This window comes from Fulmarus glacialis, unplaced genomic scaffold (assembly GCF_000690835.1).
Source record: "Fulmarus glacialis isolate BGI_N327 unplaced genomic scaffold, ASM69083v1 scaffold32050, whole genome shotgun sequence".
Taxonomy (NCBI): domain Eukaryota; kingdom Metazoa; phylum Chordata; class Aves; order Procellariiformes; family Procellariidae; genus Fulmarus; species Fulmarus glacialis.
The window spans coordinates 65,671-88,228 of NW_009189068.1; the positions used below are offsets into that span (position 1 = coordinate 65,671).

General features: G+C 38.1%; 1 protein-coding gene across 1 annotated transcript in view; it reads right to left on the bottom strand.

Annotated features, from left to right (window-relative positions):
- Positions 1-19,608, bottom strand: part of MICAL3 (microtubule associated monooxygenase, calponin and LIM domain containing 3) — a gene marked incomplete at its 3' end in the record, with an annotated part of 82,208 nt that extends 62,600 nt beyond the window's left edge. Inside the window, exons 1-15 of the mRNA XM_009580858.1 lie at positions 19,267-19,608; positions 12,842-13,049; positions 11,208-11,324; positions 10,409-10,510; positions 9,692-9,847; positions 9,026-9,126; positions 8,083-8,340; positions 7,378-7,493; positions 5,998-6,124; positions 5,388-5,481; positions 4,083-4,230; positions 2,601-2,797; positions 1,568-1,680; positions 1,026-1,088; positions 101-274 (exon numbers count right to left, since the gene is read on the bottom strand). Of these exons, the coding sequence (XP_009579153.1) occupies positions 101-274; positions 1,026-1,088; positions 1,568-1,680; positions 2,601-2,797; positions 4,083-4,230; positions 5,388-5,481; positions 5,998-6,124; positions 7,378-7,493; positions 8,083-8,340; positions 9,026-9,126; positions 9,692-9,847; positions 10,409-10,510; positions 11,208-11,324; positions 12,842-13,049; positions 19,267-19,530 (2,238 nt within the window). The remainder of the gene's footprint in view (positions 1-100; positions 275-1,025; positions 1,089-1,567; positions 1,681-2,600; positions 2,798-4,082; positions 4,231-5,387; positions 5,482-5,997; positions 6,125-7,377; positions 7,494-8,082; positions 8,341-9,025; positions 9,127-9,691; positions 9,848-10,408; positions 10,511-11,207; positions 11,325-12,841; positions 13,050-19,266) is intronic.
- Positions 19,609-22,558: the final 2,950 nt, after the last annotated feature.

Genomic DNA, 22,558 nt, shown 5'->3' on the forward strand with positions numbered 1-22,558 from the left:
AGAAGAGCACCACCAGCATCCCCTCTCAAGCAATGCATGTTATTATTCATGATTTTCCTCCGTAATTCCAAAATAAAGGGTTTTATCATCCACCTCCTACCTGTCTTCGTAAGCTTGAGGACTGTACTGGTGCATTCTCCTCAAACTTGGCCAGTAGCTGGGTTGCCATAGACTTGACTTTGTTCTGATTCCCAATGGCAGCATCAATTCTCCTCTCCGTCAGGGCGCTCACCAGTGTGGGCCTTTCTTCTCTGTAGCTTCGCGGGATGTCCTCCTAACAATCAGCGATATCAAAATTTAACAGGATGCAACCGGATCACCCTTTCCTCTCTACCCCTTTGCTGTGATAGGTTTCTAACACTGCAGAAAACAAACTTATTAGTATGCACTTGAAAGGTCACATTTTAATTTCCTTTGGCATGTCATCAAAAGTTCTGTTAAATCTTACTTATCTTTTCAACCTTATTTGATACACTTACCAATCAAAGAGACCACAGTTGAAGCACTCCCATGAATCCACTGACACAAAGCAAAGGCCTATCTTCAAACCTTCATTGACAACTCAAAGCACTAAATTTTAACTCACTTGTACCTATTTGGCTATAAACATTTTAAGTGAAGGACTGCCTCATGGGGCATACTAGAAATGTGTGCTTTTTGCACTAACCAAGGATAAAGTTTAAATATGAATGAAAATGCTGACTATACTGCATGACTTTACTAAACGGAAGTTTTATTCTTGGTGTCCTCATCAAATCAAAGTAAATTGCAGTAAAAATAGAATATGAGGGAACTGCAGCATTTCATTTGTTGTGTACTATTATTTCATAAGCATCAGTAAAATATTTGCACTATAGCTACGACAAAGCGTAACCTCTGAAGAATAATTAATTTTTATCTAAAAAAAAAAAAAACAACAACTTATATAAACCCTGTCTGAATATAGAAAATGAAAGGACTGAAGTGGAAACAAGGAACGTACCACATGTTTTCCTCCCTGACACCTTCCTCGCTGTAATACTTACTTCCTCAGACTGGCTAGTTTTTCTCCTCTTTCCTGCACCATCCACTTCCTTTTCTTTTTTGTCCTGAAAATGAAAAAACCCAAAGATAAGGATTCTCATACCTTTCTGGCCTGAGATAAATGTCATCAATGCACTTAAATAACTTCATTCCACTTTGTTGCACTTTGCAACACAACTGATTCATTCTCTGGGCTCATTCTCCATTTGTTTAAGGGGATTCTTACCTTCAAATTGGACATTCTTCCCCACTTTCAACTAATTGGGAACTGAGCAACCCGTTATGTTCCAAGACAAAATATATGCCCAAATACTACCACAAGGCTAGGATTTTAAGACTGAAATATACCACCAATTGAGAGTACATATTACGGATATAATTCTGCAGTTATAAACATCATGTATTGTCCCATGCCAAGAGCTGATGAACACGTGGTCTTTTGTAAAAACATAGCAGACACACACTTACACGTACATTTTTCGTACCACCTACTTGGACAGTAGCCTAACAGACACAAGTGTTATCAAGACTGTGGTATGGTTACCTTTGGAGTGCGTTTCCGAGAGATGCTTTGTCCCAGTTTACTGAGAAAAGAGATGGGCGATTTGGTACTGGCAATTAGGGCAGCTTTTTCTTCTGCATTCAGGTCCAGACTATCTGTTAGCAAAAATAGGTAGGACAAGGGAATGCCAAGAAATTATTTCTGTGTGCTATTATTAAATACACAACTGAGCGACTCACTGATTTTTTTTAACATAATATTCTTTTTCTTAAATTCTCTGTACAAAATGATTGTAATGTCCAGAATGAATACCCTTCTCAGCTACTCTGCTTTTTCACTTTGCCAAAATCAATTCTCTTTCCAGGGTTGATAACCACCCAGAATAAATACAGTGTTTGTTTACTCTATTTGCTTTCATATTTAAAGAGCATCATGATCATCAGTACTCTTAAGAGTTCAGAGTTTTGGAAACAATACCTGATACATACTGTATTTTTAAAAGGCTATTAAACAATTTTTTTCCCACCAGAATGGTAGACTTGAATTAAGATAATCAGTAATAAAGAAACAGCTATAACAACATTATTAATATTTAAAGGTAGGCCATATTGATTTGTGTTAGGCAATTACATCTTTCAGTTCTAATCAAAGATCTTTCGTTCCTCATTGGCCTGAAGTTACTCTCACCATTCACGGATGGTAAATAGATATAAAACTTGACTAGTGTTTTGAAATTACCTACTAAACAACTACTAGCAAGGCATCTCACATTAGCCAAAATAGATGAATCCCTAATAATAGCAAGAAAGCAGAAAAGTTATCTAGTAGTGCAGAAGTGAGTTTAGAACTTTTGAGGACATTCTTTCGAGGACGTTCTTTTGGATTAACTCATTTTTTTGCTCCTGGTGCTGCTAACGTGGTCTTTACCAGCACCAATAAGAAGTCAACTTTTGTAATGTAAAATCAGTGAGTGACTAGTACAAGCTTATGCAGAAGAAGCATGAAGATAACCAAAGCACACACATTCATCCTGAAGCTGTCTTTAAATTTGAGAGACCTGCCCCAAACTCCTTACCGCTAGAGGGGATGGTGTCTTTGAACATCTCATAGAACTGTGTGAGGTACATCACCATCGAGAGTTTATCTGGCTCTCCAACAGATGCCATTTCCTTTCCAGTCATAATGGGAGATATTCCAAACTCTTTTTCAGCGATGTCAAAGGCCAGCTGGTTATTCTTCTCCACATTGTGCTCATCCAAAGAATCAAAGTCTCTGCAAAGGGCAGAAACACAGCATGCACTGAATCAAGTAGAAACCAGTCTTCTGAAAGAACTCAGGGATCCATCTCCTGTTTTTTTTCCCCTCCAAAATCTCTCAAATTTATTTGCCAGCAACCTTTTCGTATTGCAGAGTTGATGCTACTTAATTATGGTGAACTTTGGCTCAAACACACTCTTTTTTCATTTTTTTCTCCTCCTCCAAACCCAGATTTGTCTTCTTAGAAACTTTATTATCTTCTGAAATATATCTTCTCTTTCTCCTTTGCTGGAAGACTGTATTGTTTTCTCCTATGTAAAATCTTTTGTGTGCTTGGAATTAAATTAAGTCTTCACTTTTGTTCCCTTTTTTCTTGGCTGATCCATATTTTAGTTCTGCTGGCTTTTTCCAAAATTTGTAGAACTATATAAAAACTATATAAAAAGCTATAGCTTGTAGAGAGTTATATAAACCATTTTAAAAGCTATTTGGACTCTCCACAAGCTATATAGCTATTAAACAGAGTAGCTCAGGTTAACACGAGTACACCAATAGAGAAGTAATCCAGTGCACATGGAAAGGAATGACCAAGTAATTTTTCAGCATGCTTTACATTGGATTATGTCCTTAAATACAGCTCTAGCATTTATTTTTTCTAATGTCCCTTGGGGAAGTTAAAGTTACTTCAGATTTCAACTGAAGTATCAGAGTCTTTGCTCCTGTTACTTCTTCCAGCCAGTGTTTTCCCATTCTAGAATCTGGGCACTGTTTTACCCAATATATCGTGTAAGAGGACGCCTCTCTCATTCATCCAATCAGCATGTTAGTGCACAAACAGTAGCAACGTCTCTATTTAGACTGTGGGTCACTACTTCTAAAAAGAGCAGCCTAAAAGTCTTCAAAAAGAGTTACTGTTAAACAGGAGATTTATAAAGGGCCGTGTAGAGACTTGTTCACAAGAAATTTAACTGAAGCTATGAACTATTCCTGACTAACTTCACAGAGAAAAGAGCTGTCAGTCAATAATGCTTTCCAGTCAGTACCAATTTGAAGCTTAATTCTGTCAAATAACCCAGAAGGGAAAATGACAACACATTTATCTTCATATTCATTGAGCTATTATGACCTTCCACTCTGCTGGCGAATCACCATACGTTAGCTTCTATCAAGTTTAATTGAACTCATTTCAATCCGTTTCTCCATTAAGTCACAAATGCATTGCCTCAGTCTTCATACTATTAGTTCCAAATATCACTAATGTTCTGCTCTTCCCAGTTATTTAAAACAGGCAGTTACTCACATTAAGTCTGGACGGTATCTGTGGATAATGGCACACAAAGCTAGGCCACTCTTCCATGACATCGTGAGATCTGTCACATTTACACCAGCATATCCATCAGTCTGCCTCTGGCACCAACTGAGCAATTTACTAGAGCGAGCTACAGACTCTGCAAGAAATCACATTTTTAAGTAGAAATGTACATTATTTCTTTCATGAATCCTAAAACCAACATAAAAACCATGAATCAACAAATAAAACCTTCATGTAAACAAGCTCCTTCTACAATGAGCAATGTAGGACAGAATTCTAATTTTTTTTAAAAAAGACTGTCTTACCTCTTTTAGATCCAAGAAAGGATTTTTAATTTGCTAAAAAGTAATTATCTAAGTTACAACTTGCCAGGCTTTTCACCCTAGCCCTTGTAAAAGAGCCCCAGGAATTATAAAACAGTCACAAAGGCTTGTTTTAAATATGATCAAAAGGATATACAGTAGCACAAATGCTCTCTAAAGCCGAGATATACTATTTCTAATGGAAGAACTACAAATATACTTCTGCAACTTTTTCTTTTCTCTTGAAAGCTTTCCTTTAAAAGCACTGACCTGTTCTGACCTTGCCTTACTGCAAGATCTAACAAGATTACAGCCTAAAGGGACGTGGTTGCAGGCCAAAGAACAAATCAAAAGACTACATAGCTATTCAGCAGTGAAAGGGAGGCTTAGCAGCAAAGTGCCATTCTGAGCGTCCCCAAACACTATCTGGACATCCAAAGGCAAGGTGTGCAAAAGGAAAAGTTCAACATACCCCTCAGGGTACAGGACAAGTAGACAGATACTGAAATGCTTATCACAAGGCATCTAACTTTCAGAATAATGCAAGCAAAGTGAGTTTTCATTTAGTTAAACTAAGAGATAAGATTAAGTAAAAGGAAAGCATGAACATGAAAGACTGCACAAGAAATACCTTGTTATGTTTGTAAGAATTCTGAGTTTACTGTTAGAGTGAATTCAGGCTAGGCTTCTGCACTCTAAGTAAGGACATTGTTATAGGATAAAGGAGGTGAAAAAAACGCTTGCATAAGCAAATATGGTTAGAAATATAACAGCATTATAAAGCAAGGGAAATTAGGCAAACAAAAACATATTTACATGCTAATTGAAACTTGAAAAATTGGAAAATCAGACCATTGATGAAACAATTGCCAGATACTTTTTCTAAACCAAAAGAGACTGGTTAAGTATTACTTTAGAGCCTTGCTGCTCTATGTCCTGCACTGATCCAGCTCCAGAATACTGAAAGGAATGGAGCAGTAGCCAGGCCTACCATTCCGAGTCAGCTTTGGTGTCCTGGAGTTCACAAAGTTCTCTATTTCCAGGTGAATGTCTTTCAAGTCTCCTGTATTATACAAGTGGCGTACCTAAAATGACAAAAAAAACCCTAAAAATGACCAATATGCCATGCACCGAAGATCCATACAGAAAGAGCAGGACAAGAAAGAGCCATCTCAAGTCACAAAAAGGAAGACAAGTACACTTATGTAGCAGAAATCTCTAGTCCAAGAACCCCAGAACAACAAAGAACAGCTAGTCAGTGCTGAACAGTCTAGCTGACTGCTGCTGCACTGTGAATACCAAGTTGCAGTGACTGACTGCTATACTAGATTATTACAAAGAAAATGCGTGCGCATGCACACACGTGTATAAATTTCGTGTATCGTTACACCAAGTTTAAAACTGTCAAAATCAAAAATTCCTAAACAGGAATTTGTTTTAAGTACAGAGGTCTACTCTTGACTGATATAGCTGCTTTTCACTGCCTCCACACTACAGTGCCACATCAGGTCACTATCTGTTCCCAAACATTAGCATAGCTTCACAATGCAGGAAAGACAATGCAGATTGCAAGCATTCAGAAGCACCATTTGTCCAGTTACCTGCTGTGGCCGCAAGAAGTTGACGTTGATATTCGGGTATCGGGTGGCAGGATCAATGCTGTAATGGCTGAAGTTTTTACTCACATTCTCAGGGGTGGTCTGAGGCAGTAGCCTATAAATGCTTTCCCTTGGGAAAACAAAATTTTAAAAAAGTTTTGGGTTTTGTTTTGGTTTGTTTGTTTTAGGTTTTGTGGGTTGTTTCTTTTTTTTTTTTTTAAAAGATGCATCACTACTAATACTGCTAAGTCAATCCTAAGAGATAAACATTCAGACCAAGTATCTAACCACTTCAGACATTGAATAGCTAAGTTTCAGCGTAAGTGTATTAAAATCTGCAATTTAATACAACTCCAGAAATCAAAAGGAGGGAAGAAAACAATACATTAAATATAACTGAAAGGGTTCCCCAGTACAAGAAAGACACTGAGACACTGGAGCGACTCAGGAAGAGTGCCACCAAGGGGACTGGAGCACTTGCCCTGTGAGGACAGACCAAGGGAACTGGGTTTGTCCAGCATGCATAAGAGAAGGCTCAGGGAAGATCTTACTGCTGTCTGCAAATGTCTAATGGAAAGGTGATGGAAGTCTGGCTCCAACTGCAACATTATCATCTTCACCATTTTTTAAAATTCAAACAAATGGTACTTTAAATATCCATTGTGCCATTTATACAATTTTAAAAATGATACTACAGTTCCTAATGGTCAGAAGCTGCAGTTGCTTAAGCTTAAAATAGGTTCTATTAGACCTTGCTTTTATTTACTCCATCTTCTAATTACCCAAGTTCTGATCTTTAAGATATCACCTTGAGTCACCAAAACAACACTCAGCCAAAGATGATAAAAACATCAAGAACGCAATACTCCAAAGAAACACAAGATGTTGTTTGGCTTATATGAAACAAAGTGATCAATTTAGGAGAATGTGAAATAAAAGCAGGTCTTAGCTTCCTTAAAAGAAAATCATAAAAGATATTTACAAGATAAAAGGGGATGGCAAGAATTTTTGTCTCTGGTACTTTAAAGGCACCTACATCTTCATCTGCTTTGCTATTGCAAGGCTGGTGACAGTAAGTCAGGCTCACTTTCTTCATGTAGTATCAGTAGGCACCAAAAAAAGACTCTTCGTCTAATCTGCTTTTAAAACTAGGACCAAGAACATCTGCAACATTTCTTATTCCTCTATAAATATACTTCAGATTATCAGCTCCTTAGGAAATTTTTTCTTCAATTGAGTTATACCCACAAGCATCCTCTAAAAACAGTGAGAATTTGTATTTCCCCTTTCTGTCTATATTTTTGTACTAGAAGAAACTGGAATGAATGAGGAGACATTGGAGGATTAGATTAGAACTGAAAGTGTATTCATTTTCTCTATTACCTCTCTGCAAGAACTTCCAAAGGACTAGCACCGAGTGACCAACTTCGTACCATCCAAGCAGAGTCCATTGCAGCCAAAAATCCCCTGGCTATTCCAGTTCCCATTGGCCAAAATGGCTAATATTACAGTTTACAAAAAAAGCGGAGAAAAAAAGCATGAGTTAGGGAAAATTTTAAACAAATATCAAGAATATATTCAGATGATAATCTGCTGGGACATTATAGCTCAGTAATTAGCTTAAAGCTCCACTCCCACTGGGCTAGAGGAAGCCAGATGTATGGTGAATTGCCCATGAGCTCCCCCAAAGGCAATGTTCCTCTATATCCAACAACAATTCGTAACCTGGAGTGCCTTAACAGCTTCTCTTCAAGATTGTACTTTTTAACTAACTACAAAATGCTGATTATTAACAGGCCTACAGTAGGTTCTGTAGAGAGCCTAATTGTCTCAATGAGAAGCAGATGCAACAGACATAATTTCAGAAAAAAACCTCTGCACACATTTTCTTAAGCAAGATCATTGCCATCCTAAATATTCTGTTTTCCCAACACTCCCACCCTTCCCTCAAACCTCCCACTTTATTATATAATAAACAGTAGCTTTCCTTATAGGAACTATCTTATAGGCAGCGCATATTTCGGTGATGGGTGCAATGGCTTGTGCTTATGCTTCACTGTTTACACATGATAAGTTTAGAACACAAACCTCTAAGAGACTGTCCCCAACCAGTGCCACAAGTAACTGGTGGCCATTCTGCTCTCGCACCAGGGCTGCGTTCTCCGATGCATACATGCACGTGAAGTCAAACATGGCCACATCTGGCTGACCATAGTGATTGATGGCAAAGTCCAGTGATGGCAGCTGCTGATTAGTGGAGAAGTCAGCCGCTTCTCTGGCATAATTTAGCAGAGCCTCCTGGTCCACATTCTCCCGTGAGAGTAATAACTCTGTGTCAGCATAATCCTGCCAAAAAGAGAAAATTAAAAGTGAAATAGCCAAATCCACAAGTTTATTTTAAGACTGGTATATACAACAGTTGGCATTAAAGGTCTTACAAATCCACTGATACAGGTTTGCCCTCTAATTTCTTTCATTCCTATCTGTATTTATGCTTCCAAGAGAAAATTTGTAAATCTTTTATTGCAAACAGTAATCAGTCCTACTAGCATTTCTGACTGTGAAAGGGCTAAGAAACTTCAGAGCATTTCTCTTCACACACTTCAGACAAAATGCACAAGACCCCAATCCTTATTTATTCATTTGTGGCCAAACTACTTTTAAATCAGCTTCTGTCGGAATTAGGTATATTTCCAACACTTTCTTCACTCCCTGCTGTTTCATTCCCATAAACTGAGGGAAGCTCAACTAACCTATCAAAGGTTCTTTAAGCATATTTTATCTTAACACGAAAGACACCCCCAAATCTACACAGGAATACAAATTTGGAGAGGATAGATCTTGTAACACACTTCTGATGAAACAAAATACTTCAGAAGGCCATTAACCACATATATCTGTGGTCTAAAATACACCTGTATAAAAACATTACGTGGTGAAAGAAGAGAGCGTTTCCCTTCTTTCAGGATACTGAAGCCAAATTGTACCAAAATCTTAGTTTATAGAGAGTACAGGAAAAGTTAATACGCACATGCCGTATCACTCCTTTTTCCAGCAGGCTCTGTTTTTTGGCAGTCATGACAAAGTAGTGTGTATCATCTTTGTAGTAGACAATGTTCTCCAAGTCAATACCTTGTGACAGAACAAAAGACATGGTAGTGAAGGAACAAGTTACATGTTAGGTGTAACACAAGAGCTCTATCAGAAGAAAGTAAATTGAAACTACGTGGTTAGAAAGCCTTAGAGAGAGAATGCCAAGCAGCTTTCTCCCATGCTTTTGATGACTTCAAAATATGAATCTTCAACAAAACCACAAACAGCACATTTCACCTGCATATAGCTACCTCTTTTAAAAAACTTATTTATCATCACTCTAAGGTTTGCATTCAGATGTGGAGTGCAGGAAACTGAACTTACGATTCAGACTTTTCCTATTTAGGATTTCCTGAAAACCTTCAGGGAAATAAGTTCTCCACTTCTGAACAAAAATGACACACATCTGAATGACACACATCTGCTTTGTACAGCTGTATAGAACAGCTGTAAAAATGAGGAAGTCAGATTTCAAAGAGATACAGCAATGACTAATTACTTGCACAAGATGTTCATTTATTGATTAAACATGATACCTGAGTAACAAAGTCGTAATAATAAAGACAAATAGTTTTCACTGGAAACCTGGCAATTGCTGGCAAACCTGTGGCTTCTCGTAGATCCTGGAAGAACTTCTGGTTGAATATGAAGGCCACACCGCTGATCTCTTCTACTTTGGCTTCAGCTGTGGTGTTGCGATTGATGAAGTTTGCTGTGATAGCAATTGCTAGTTTACCACGGAACTCTTTTCGGCGAAACCCTACAGGAAGGATAAAGTAGTAACACTGAAAAATAGAGCATATATTCAGAGAAGGCTCAGCATGCCATACACAAGTGCCCTCACAAAATAAAGAGAGAATGGTTCTGGTGAATTACAAACTCCTCCACAGAGAAAGCAACAATTGCTTCATCAGAAAAATAAAAGCTCTTGTTTAGGGAAAAAGCTCCCCTCTCTTTCTTACCTCTTTTCCAAACATTGCAACTTGCATCAAAAATATTAAGATAGAATTCTCTATTACACAAAATAATATTCAGCACTTCAATTCCTACTCCCAAAAGTAAGAGCTACAACACTACTCAACTAAAGAAAAAACATAGGAAAAATTATCCATGTCAAAACACCTAATTGCTAGTGGATAGAAAGAGGAAAAAGACGACCCGTGTGTCTTTGATACAAATGGATTTTTACATGGACTTTTAATCTCCCCTTTCACTAGTCAAAAGTCTTTACAAATTTTGATTGGGATGTTAAAGGACATTTTTGTTCTAACTAATTTAAGAATAAATTCTATCTGAAAGTGAATTACGGACACACCATTACCTTCTAAGGTGTTCCTCCTGCCATCCCCTCCAATGATTACTTCAAACTCATACTCAGATACTGGATGGGTTTTTGGGTGGACCAATGCACGCCACCCTATTCCTGTTGATAAACTCCAAGTTAATGACAATATAAACAGTGCTCATAATAGAATAAATACATAAAACCACTTCTTACTATCCATAATCGCTCCCTCACATGGTCAGTAAAGATACACTGCAGGACAGCTATATTGCTGACAGGGCTACTGCTGATTTGCACAGCCACTCTGTGTGAATCAGAGGCAGAGACAGCTCCGATAAAATGACTATTACCTTTAAGGATCACTACAACCTTTATAGCTTCTCTACTATCTATTCAATTAATAGGATGCCAAAAAACAAGTAAGCCACCATCTCCCATGGCGATCAGAGAACAGGTTTCACAAAGATACAAAAAGCGTTACACCGATCATTCGCTGACACAAATATCTTCAATGAATGCAAGGAAAGCAGTTGTTTTAAAAAGGTATCTTCTATGCATAATAGGCTTAAATATTTTAGGAGCAATTGCAATCTACTGTGTCATGGTCTACTTCTGTGTAGTACTTCAAGTGATTTTGTTTTATATAGTAACTAATTTGGATTTGTCACTAGAAAGAATAAATCCTACTGAAAATTCAAGCAAAAGTGTATTAATAATAATTACTCTCATTAATGGAGCATAAGGAAAGGACTTAATAAGCAGGGTGAAGGAACAGGAGTCTGTGTATCCTACCATAACTTCCCCTTTCTCCACTACCCATTTCAATGCTACTTGCTTTCATTCTCCTGATCCTCCGGTGGGTAAACAAGCCCCTGAAACTCCACATTGACATGGATCTCTATTCCCAAGATCAAGGCAACCTTCAAAAGGATAAGCTGGAGCTGACGGATACCTGCAAAAAAGCAGATGATAAAGAAATAAAAGAAAAAGAAAAGAGCACAATTGCCCACACATCTCTGTTTGACATTACTGATAAACTGATTTAAAGGCCAGCTGCTACTTTCTTTTTCTCCACTGTGTTCCCAGCACTTCATCCAGGCAGCGCTGGTGTGTAATACCACAGCATGCCAAGAAACTTTATAGCTGAAACCCCAGCCCTTTTCAAAGAATAAAAAGTAAATAATTCAGTCCCCGAATCAGCAACAAGGGAAAGAACCACAACGTGCACTGCAGGAGAGGGAGGGAAGAGAGCACAAGCAGGACTGTACTTTTGTCACAGATGGCACCTAGCCATTTGATCAGCCTAGCTGTAATACTGAACTGCACCTTCATCCTAACACCTTTGGGTTAGTGAGAGCATAGTAACTGCCTCTTTCCTCTTCAGTTAATGTAGGTAGCAGATATGAAAATGACAGTGTGCAAACTCTATTAATTTGAAGGAAGACAACTTACTGTCATGTTTCAGATACTGAAATGAAAAAATGCTCCACCTAAACACTGAATTTCAGCTGTGCTGATATACGAAAGAAGACAACATGCATAAAGTACTGGGAGAATAAAAATGACGAGAAATTGGAAGGAAAAAAGCAATCTGCAAGATTGACATTCCAAAGATCTTCCAGTTTTACCATTCATTGCCAAAAAAAAAAAAAAAAAAAAAGGCAGTTTTTGCTTCAGACAGGAATCCAAATCTCATCTACTATGTTTGTGCCACTTTATACTTCCCATTTATGCCCAGTGGAGAACACAGACTGGTGGGCAAAATCTGGCTGTGCTGTGTTCAGTAAATTTTTGAAAAAAAGAAAATCTTTTGAAGAAAAGAAAATATTAACTCCTGCTCCACCAAAGCATTCAGCTTTCAAAGGAGACTGATTTCTCAGAAATCGAGTATCATCAAAATTATTCTCAATTTTAATATGTCAATCTCTGTTTAATCAAAACTTATTCATAGGCCGACAGTGTTCTTGAAAATACTTCATCGCTCTTCCAAAAAATTAACAAAGCCAAAATTATTCCTCCTTTTTCCAGATCAACATTCACAAGAATGTTCAAAAGCATTCAGTAATTTTTCTTTTCTACAAGTCGCTTACAATGCTCAAGAGAAACAGAATAATGTGGTAGCTGCAGGAATGTAATAGCAAAAATACGAAAATTATCCATCAAAAAAAAAAAAGGTTTGAACCTTAAATGTACTTTTCAGTTTAGGAAAAAGATATGCCTTGGAAAGTAACAGCTGTAAAAGATGATAGATGTATATTGCATGTGTGATAATCTCATGGCACAATGTATTTCTTTCACATCTAGGTCCAGCCCTAAATGCACTATGCGAAGGTAATGCCGAATTGTACCGTAAGGACTTGAGAGCAGCGACTGGTGTAGGCTGAATTTTAATGAGTTATCCCCATGCCCTCACCCACCTTTCCCCAACGAAGAACAAGTGCTGCTGTGTCTAGCAGCGCCTATACTTACTGATATGGTCTATGGATCCTGCACAGAATTTGCCATAAAACTTTTTGGCGCCAAGACCCCTCAAGTCATGTATGGTGAATGGCCACAAATGCAGCACATTATTGCGGGAAAAGGCATCCCTCTTTTCTATGACGACCACCTTGGCTCCTAGGAATGATAGGTCGATGGCTGTACGAAGGCCACAGGGTCCAGCCCCAATTATCAGACACTGCAAAACAACGAGCACAGAGTAACTTTACAGTCCTAGGAGGAAAAAGATGTTTTTACCACAGCTTCCAAGCATCCCACGGCTCTTAGGAGTAAGTGCTCTTTGTCTGCAACATAAGCTGAAATTTCAGATCAGTCTTTCTATTGTTACCTGCCATGCCCTGCCACTGATATGTTAAAGCAGTTACTACAACCTGAAAACAAAAGCATATCACAGAACAGAACAGAAAACTTTGGAGAAGCAGGCAAGTCACCTGCCTCTTTTAAACTCTTGTTTTAAGAAGAGATGCCAAGGCGTACTCTCCAAGCTATGTAATCACCTGGAGAACAGCAGTATTTCTGAAGGCTTCTCCCTCTCATTCCATCTTTTTTTCTTAAAAAAAAAAAAAGTGATGTAGTGTTTTCCTCTCATCTTCCAAAGCCTGAGCTGGCCTTTCTTGAGAAAATCTTCAGTAACACCAAAAATTTCTCATCATCACTGAGTTGCACAGCAATGGCTAAGGCAGATAAATACAAGAGATGCTAGTGTTTTTATAAACATCATCATGTAGAGTTTCAGATGGTAGTCAAGTCAGAGCACTCTAATTTATGGCTATGCTGGTGCTTCTACTATTGCAGCAAAGGAAACTTCAGGAAAGTAAATAAAATGTAAATATGAACTTTGTGTGACTAGACAACTTTTATCAAAATACGTTTTCTCCAAACTAACCTTTGTCATATTAAAGGTCTTTCATCTTCTCATATCGTTTTCCATTCTACTCACGAACACTATCAGAGGCTAAAAAACAACTTGAGAATGCAAAATACTTGCATATCTAGTGTTGGAAGAACTTTCAGAGAAACAAATGATACAGCAAGATCATTTCTTTTAAGATTAAAAAACCAAGATGGTCAGTTGACACTTCTTACCCATAGAAACTGAGGTCCACAAAGAAAGCTGGCATGGTTATGTACATTCACCGGAATATAGTACACAGTCCATTTTGTCATATCATTTTTGTACTTTGATTTCTATTGAGTATAAACCAGACCCACAGTATAAAGACCTTGCTACAGTGGTGACTGCTGCTGCCATGTGAGTATTTTCCAGGTCCTTACATACCCTTCTGGCTGGACAACAAAGCCCTTTGAGAAATTCTTAAGTATGCTAAAACTTAACCAGAATCCAACCTTCTAATAAACAGCCTATCCCAAAGCAAAGCTCTTTGTTCTTTGGTCGTCCCCATATGCCAATTTTTACAGGTTGCCACATTTTCACCAGTTATTCACTGGGGCATAAATTCTGCAAATGATGCGAAACTGCAAATACAAAGCCTGAATGATGAATAGAACAGTACAAGCTACAGCAGTGACGACATAACAACTGACATGCAAATTCAAAGTAAGACTACTGTATAAGATAAAAAGTCACATAAATCTGAGGGCAGAGAGCCAAGTCTAGAGGAAAGGGAAGGGAAGAATAACAGCACTGCTTCTTTAGTAGCTTCAGGAACTTGAAGGCATATGGGAGAAAAGGCAAGCCCAACCACTGAGCTATTAAATTCCAAAAATAGACTTGTATATTTAACAGGTGTTCAACTTGTCATTTGTTAAAAGGGATAATCAGTTAGGATCTAATATATTCTTCCAATTTAATATTGTTTTCTTTGTGGATAAGTATAACTCTCAAACACCACTTAATCTCTCTTTTTTAAAACTTGTAAGAAAATTAGCTGAGCGTATCATATTAATTCAGGTAATAATTTTGCTCATCTGACAACTACAATCTTCAAAGAGATTCAACAAGCAACAAGACCACATTGAGTTGGGTGACTTATTCTTTGATAACTTTCCCCATATAAAATAGTTAAGATGGAGTACACAATAGTGTACGAAAAGTACTAAAATCAGACTATTCAAACTCACGTCTATGTAATCAAATTATAAACTAATTGCCCGTAATTTTGTCATAGAAATACAGAAACGTTTTTTTCTCTACAACCTTCCCCCCTACCCCCAAACAAGGATGTGGTTAACAACATCTAGGTTATGTTTAAGACTCTAGATGTTCTGGATGTAAAATATATGATACTCAGTGAAGTAATTCATGGCCAAAGTTGCCTTCTTTTTTTTTTTTACCATCAAAAAAATATTAAGTTATGTTGTTATTAAACACAGCGAGTTTTAAGCACAATAAAAAACAGAAGAAAAGATTCTGTTCGCTTTTCCACCTCTAACACTTCCTCCAGTTTCAGATCTCTCTTAGAAACCTACCTTCTGATACTCTCACAGGCAGCAGTAACTACAGGAGATGCCAAGTACAGCCAAGTAAATAAAGGCAGCTACTGCTGTTCCTTGTTCCCTTTCCCCTCAATGACTCCAAGCAACTGCTGCAATTCCGTGCACTAAAGCTGTCTCACCCCTCAGAAACACTTCTTGCTCAAGATCTTTCAGATGATATTAAGTTTTCAGTAACAACACCATGGTAACAGAACATTAAATGCAAACTGAAATCCTGTATTCTCTCCTGTATAAGCAATGAAGAGAGAGCACCATTGGTGCTATTTAGATCTGAACAACCCATCACGTCCAAGTCTTGCTTTCATGAATGCTGGTTATCTAAATTCTGGTTAACCTGGACATTGGCCATGTGATGCACTAACTGCCTAACTACTGCCCAACTCCAGTCACAGCACTTCACCCCTGACCAATTTTTAAATTGGGCAAGTAAGAGGATGAGAACTTCAAAACTGGCATATGTTCAAGTGTACAGAAGCTGAGCTTACTAAAGAAATGACTGACTTCCGATAACATGGCTAAAACCCTGATCTTCATTTTAAATTCTATAATCTCTACATACACACTTAAATTTCTGTATTTTTAAATCAGTGGTTCGCAAACTACATTAAACATTAGAAATATAAACCTAAGTGAGATAGGAAACATCAGATCAGATATGATTCAGTTCTCAAAAGGCCTCTACTTTGAATAGTTATGATTATCTCTTAGGAATTACATACAAACATTTAATGGCAGATACTATTAGGATAGGAAACAAGTAATTAACAGAAACATATATGAAAAATATAAAAAGAATAATGTATTTATCATTCCTTTACATTAAAAATTTCAACAGATTTTATATGTAAAGCCATACAAAAAATCATTTATCATCACGGGTATATACTCTTTAAGACATACTAACAAAAAAAAAAAAAATTAACTAAATTTCACTTTCTCTCAGCTACTAATTTCACTACTCAAAATGGCGTGAATCCCGAATCCACGGTCCTATATGTTTCTGGTTCGGGGCACAGGGGGTGCCACCTTTAATTTATTTACCATCCACCCTTTTTACTTCTGTTTCTATACAGCATCTCACCAACAGCTTCTTAGAAACACTGGCAAATTACTCTCTGGCTTACCTCCACTCCCCTTCCTCTTTTCCTTTACTCTCTCTCTTCTCGTTGTCACCTGCAGAGGAGAGCAGCTACGGAATAAGCCCTCCCTTTCCTCTAGTGGAGACCAGTTCAGCGTGATCACTGACACGTCCACTGCAGTCATTCCCCACTCCCACCTCTCTGGTCCTTCACACCAACACCAGCAAGTTCTGAGGTTTCTCTTTCATCATTAAATGAGGGAGAGTCATGCATGACCCCGTGAGCCTCTCTGTTTATCTCACCACCATCTCATCTCCAAGATCACCACATGCCACTTCTACAATCATTCCCTTGATCCCGTTTCTCCAATTCCATCCTACACTCTCTCTGGCTTGGCTTTGGTGCACAAAATAGGCTAAGCTTTTGGACTATACAAACTCTCTAGGAAACTCTTTAGTCAAACTGCCAGTATGCTTTACCCCTTTTACCCACTTTTCAACTGCACTTGAAGAGATGTTTTATAGACAGTTGGCTACATGTATTTCTTAAAAGCGTGTACTTTTATGATTTCTTTTAAGACTCAGTACTCCTCTATATCTCAGCTATTCTTTCAGAGCACTATCTGAAGGACCTCCCTCATTTCTCCCACTCCTCTCACCGCCAACTCCCCACAGGGCTTCGCCCGTCATCTCTTTATCATCTTCCTCTACAGTTTGCCTTTGCTTCACCTCATTCACAGGCATTGGTTCAATCAGCTTGTCAGTGCTGATTCTCAGTAGATTCACAGAACTTTTCCAACTTAGAGTTGACTACTTTTTGTCCAAGCTAAAATCTCTACCTTTCTGCCATCTCCTAATGGCTGCCTAGTTGTCAGTTCAACCCCAACATGATAAAATGGAGCTCTAACGTCCTCCTAAACTCACCTCACCACCTTCCTTCTACATAAGTGTCACAATCAATTTTCTGAATGTCTTTCATAGCTGGATGTCAATCTCCACTCATATCTCTTTTTTTGTATGTCCTCATAATCAAGCACTATCAAAGTCATACACTTACTCTTCCATTAAATCTCTTCTTTCATGTTGCATCTCTATTATTGATGCAACCTTTTCTTCGGTGTTAACAAATACAGTCTTGCCCACTAAGATATATTCAGAGCCCAGATGCAAAATCACTCTTTTAGTCTATTACTTCAAGTAAGTTAAAATACCTCTACATTCTTCCACAGCTTGCTTAATCTCTTTCTCACTGAAACATAAGCCACATAAGCCTTCAGCACCCTATTTCAGTTCTACCCATCGCATTTCATTCAAAATAAGATCAATTCCTGAATCCAGTAAAGGCAAAGTGCAGTCAAGTTTTCAGAAAAACAATTTTGAATTTTTCCCCATGATGTCCATAGTGCTTGGAAGGTTTATTCCTAAATATACACAAAAATCACTACGTTTATCTTCCTGTAAGTCCCTCCTTTCTTATGCTGCTTGAAAAATATAAACCTTAACAGTGGCTGGACTTTTGGAGTGTTGAAGCTAGTTCCCACCGTGATGACCAACACTGCCCAATTGTTTTATTGTTTTCCAAGTTAATCTATATGCACCTACTTTCTATAATCTGATGTACCAATTGGAAACTTTTTGAGGAAAACATTATCCTTACAAGATCTAGGACAAGTGGACCTTGGGCTATTAGTAATTTTTCCAAGTGTTATTGTAGTAATTAATTATAAGTGCCACCATCCATATGAAAATATGGAAAATGAAACAGAATAAACAATCAAGAAACTAACATAACCTTCTAATATCTAGCTGGGAATTAAACTTCAGTCCACAGATCTGAAATGACTGACATATCCTATTAATACATTTCCTTCTCCCAAAAGGTGAATATTCAAGAGAAGCAGCAGCATCTATTGTCCTCAATGAAGGAGGACAGAATCCTGTTCTAATTTCATCATATTCAGCACTATCCTCCTTTTTTAAAAAAGGAAGAGTGTATGATTATTTGTGAAAATAAACTATTCTACTCACATTTTGATGAATGATATAAAGAATTGCTTTCAGTAACAACAAAACAAATAAATAAGCTCATACTGTACAGTCCAACAAGGGTGCAGCACATAAATACCAGCTCACAATAATTCAGGTAAAAAAAAAACTGGGGGGGGGTGGGGAGTGTAAAAGCAGGAATTCCTGCAGTAAATACCACACATACCAACCTTTTAAAAGGAATTGGTATGAGTTTCCACAGCATTTTTTTTTTCTCTGAACCTGGAATACAAGTGATTACTTTCTAAATAATGGTATATAGAATATTTTGCCAAATTGGCAAGAAAGTTCACTTTTATTGAGAGACTCATGAGAATTTTCAGATCGAAATTGGAAATTTCCAAACATATATATTTTTTATCTAGACTCCAAGAACAAATTTCATGTCCCTGTTATTGTCTAGTAAAAAATGTAAAAAAAAAAAAAAGCCTACCAAGATTAAAGGTTTACCAATTAAGATCTTCTGACCCATCTATAGTACTGATGCCACAAAAATGTAAAACATAGAAACTTGCAGGCTGCTCCTCCTGAATAAATTACAAATATTCTGGTTATTCCTAAGGATTTCCATTTAGCTTCCCCTATTCAGGTGGGCAGTCAAATTTAGTAGTAGCAAATGCAATTTTTGATTGAGAGTCAAATGCTAACAAATTGTGACTATATTATAAATAATATGTGTGAGAACATTCCTAAATCTTCCCTGGGCTTATACTGACACCAGGCAAACATCTTTCTACATCAAGATATTTTTATTGTATATTCCAAAGACAAACTAGGTAATAGTTGTCTCGACCACCATGAATAAATCTCTTACCTTCGTGTTGGCGCATGCTTTCCCCTTCTTATAGTCCTTATGGCTGCCTCTTTTATCCAATTTGGCCCACAAGGCTTTGGCTTTCCAGTAATTTAGCTTGGACTTGAGTTTGTGATAGAAAGAACGATAGTCCTTGGGCTTTAGTTCTAAGTAGTCACAGAGCTCTTGGAAAGCCTTGAGAGTCCCCTTGCAGGTTGAAGCCTGGACAAATCTGTCAAAGAGAACATGAGCCTGGTTCACCTTCTCATTCTTCCTTTCCTCCATGCTTCACACTTCGCAGCTGCCCTGAGGGGCAGCTGTTCTCTTCCAGTCTGCCAGATTTCCCAGTGCTGCTCTGCTGAGCCACTTTCACCTCTGGCTTACAAGCATTATTAACCTATAAAATAAAAAGAAGAAAACATAACTGAGCTTGCTCTTCTTTTTTCTTTCCAAAATTTTGTCTAAGCCTGCTAAAATCAGTAACTAATAAAGCATCAGTCCTAAATAAGTCAACCGATCAATACCCCAAGGAGTCTTGCCCAAGTTGACTAAAGCAGAGCCTTCCAAAGCTCACTGAGCCTCACTGCGGACAGTGAGACATCTCGCCTCTGTTAAAATACTTTACCTGAGCCAGTCCCTAGAAAGTTTTATCAAAACTCATTTCACATGAACAGCAGAGAAGTCACAACTAAACTGGCAGATGTTATGTGATGTTTGGAAGTAGGCAGAGGTTTTAAAACAAAAGGTAGACTTACTAATGTAGCAGTCAGTGTGATAACCAGATCACTGTGGTAACACCACAGCAACGGTTGTGTACTGCTCTTAAAAACACTACTATCACAAAGCACTTTAGGAATTGGTATTCCACCAGTAAAATAAGTTTTGGTTCCTTCATTCTAAAAGGACACGTGTCTTTGCCCATGATAAATAGAAAAGAGGAAAGAGGATAGCATAGCACAAGTTGATATCTCTGTCAGAGTCCTTGCAAACACTGCTTTTGTACAATGACATAACAAACCCAGTGATGGCTACTGCAATCCTAGAAAGAAGTTAAACCTGCTAACAGCAATCAAATGCTGAAGAAAAGATGTCAAGACTGAAAAAAAAAATGCCTGTCTGTGTTGCATCAAGCAGTATAAACATTTGCCTTACCCAGAGTCTATACTTCTGTCGGCAAGTAAGCAGTATAAGAGTGGAATGTGGCTGATGCATGATCCTCATGAGATTCTCATAGCAGTTCCTCTATTCTGTGGTTTTCAACTCATTTTGATATGCAGGTGCCTATAAAATTTTAGGTGATAGTTGGGATCCTCAGCAGATTAAATATGCTAACAGGACGTCTGCTACTCTTAGCTGCTTTTTTGGGATCCCTCAGAAGCAGCCTGCAGACCTACAGAATGAATTGTTTGGATCACAAATAGCAGATTTTGTTTAAATAGATATTTTCTCTCCCTCTCTCTCTTTCTTTTATATATAATAAACCTCTTTCTTCCTTTTATACATAATACTAAGTACATACATATAACATTACTCTGCTCTCTAAGAAAGAATAGTTCTGTTTGTCTTCAGATAGGAGGGCACATGGGAACATATGCGGGAACTATGGAAGTGAAAGCATTTCTGAGGTGTTTTTTGTCCTTTGTTTTTTTGTAAAGGGTATTAAGGTAAAAAAGGAAATATGTGGACTCGGATAAAACCTTTTAGATTCTCACCAGCTCTTTTCCTGCTTCCAGCAGACAGGAAACCAAGTCAAACATTACAGCTCATGTCTCTTCCCCTTCTGTATGACAGCGCTGCAGAAGTTTATTTGGGCACTCATGCATTTCACCCTAACATGGTATTTATTGTTCACATTTAGAAATAGCAAAGGAGACCTGGAAATCTTTACATACAGCTACAAACTGTTTGTTATTAAAAATAAAAATAAAACTTCCTACAGAATCCACAGTACAACAATGGGTTATACCAGTGAATGTGATTCTGACTTTATTAGGACAACTGCCTTAGAGGACTCAGTACACATGAAGCTGTTTTTCTAACTGGCTGATAGTGGCGCCATGTCCATATCAGCACTGCTCACTAAGCTGGATAGAACTAAATGCTTTCCTTATTTTTAATCTTAACTTCACTGTTGTGAAGCTGGAAACATGCTCCAGGCTTGCACCTCAGGGTAACCACTGCACTACTGCAGAGGTCTAAGATACTGTGCTTTAAACCTGTGTCTCCTCTTCTGTTCTCAAGCAGAATGTTATAAAGAGCTCCAACAAATCACCTCTTACGCTGAAGGAGTAATTTCAGTGTGTCTGTGTAATACAGATAGAACAAAATACCTACAGTCTAAAGCCTCATTAATCTAATGCCTCATTAATCAGCACAACATTGCAAGTTGAATACTATTTTGTGTTATGTTTCCGCCACCTCTTGCACCTCACTCTACCACCCACTCACTTTACCAGCACTCCAGGTGACTGATACTTCCTAAGAAAAAGCAATAGAAGTTATATGATCTAAATTCAGTGGGGTGGCAATTTAAGTCTGTTGGTCCACAGTCCATTACTGATATGTAAGGACAACATAGGTTTCATTTCTTACTCTTGCTTCCCATTGTACTCTTTCACCACAGGAGTGAAGTGGCACTGGTTCTGCACTGCTCAGAGAGACCCTGAAATTAAAATCCAACCTACTTTCATTCTAGGAAATTATTGCTTTGTGTTCAAGGTTTGCCAAGCCAGGAGACAAACCTGCAAAAGCAGGTCATTTTACGCAGCGCAACCCCAGTGGCACGTTAATATAGCAGTTCTGCAACATCCCATTTCATGCAGGCTGTGAAGTCAGTTATGCCCACAGGTCAAATACGGAGGCTTCAGTCACTGCAATTAGTCACTCCCCAGAACTCTGCATTCTTGATGTAAACACCCAAAGCCCTTGGAACCCGCGAGCAACACGTCAGAGATCATGGAAATTACAGGAGGCAAAGCAAGGGCAGGCAAGAATTATTTGCCAGGTTTCCAGGGTATTTGTATGCCTTGTTGGCTATTCTGCAAGTCTGCAGTATCCTGCATGTTTTGTCTCGAGGCAGCTGATTGCTGACTCAGAAGCTCTGTAAATTCCTTGGCTGGAGTGTTGGGAGAGAAAGACAAAGCCCGTGAAAAAATGCATGCAAGAACAGTGTTCGTGTTGCTATTTACAATAATAGCATGAGGTTGTCACTGACTCATGACTGCAAGTACGCTCAGGATCTCCTGAGCGCTTGCCCAGGACAAAAGAAACCAACGAAAAACAGAGACACAGGCAATGAATAATTCCAGGTGGT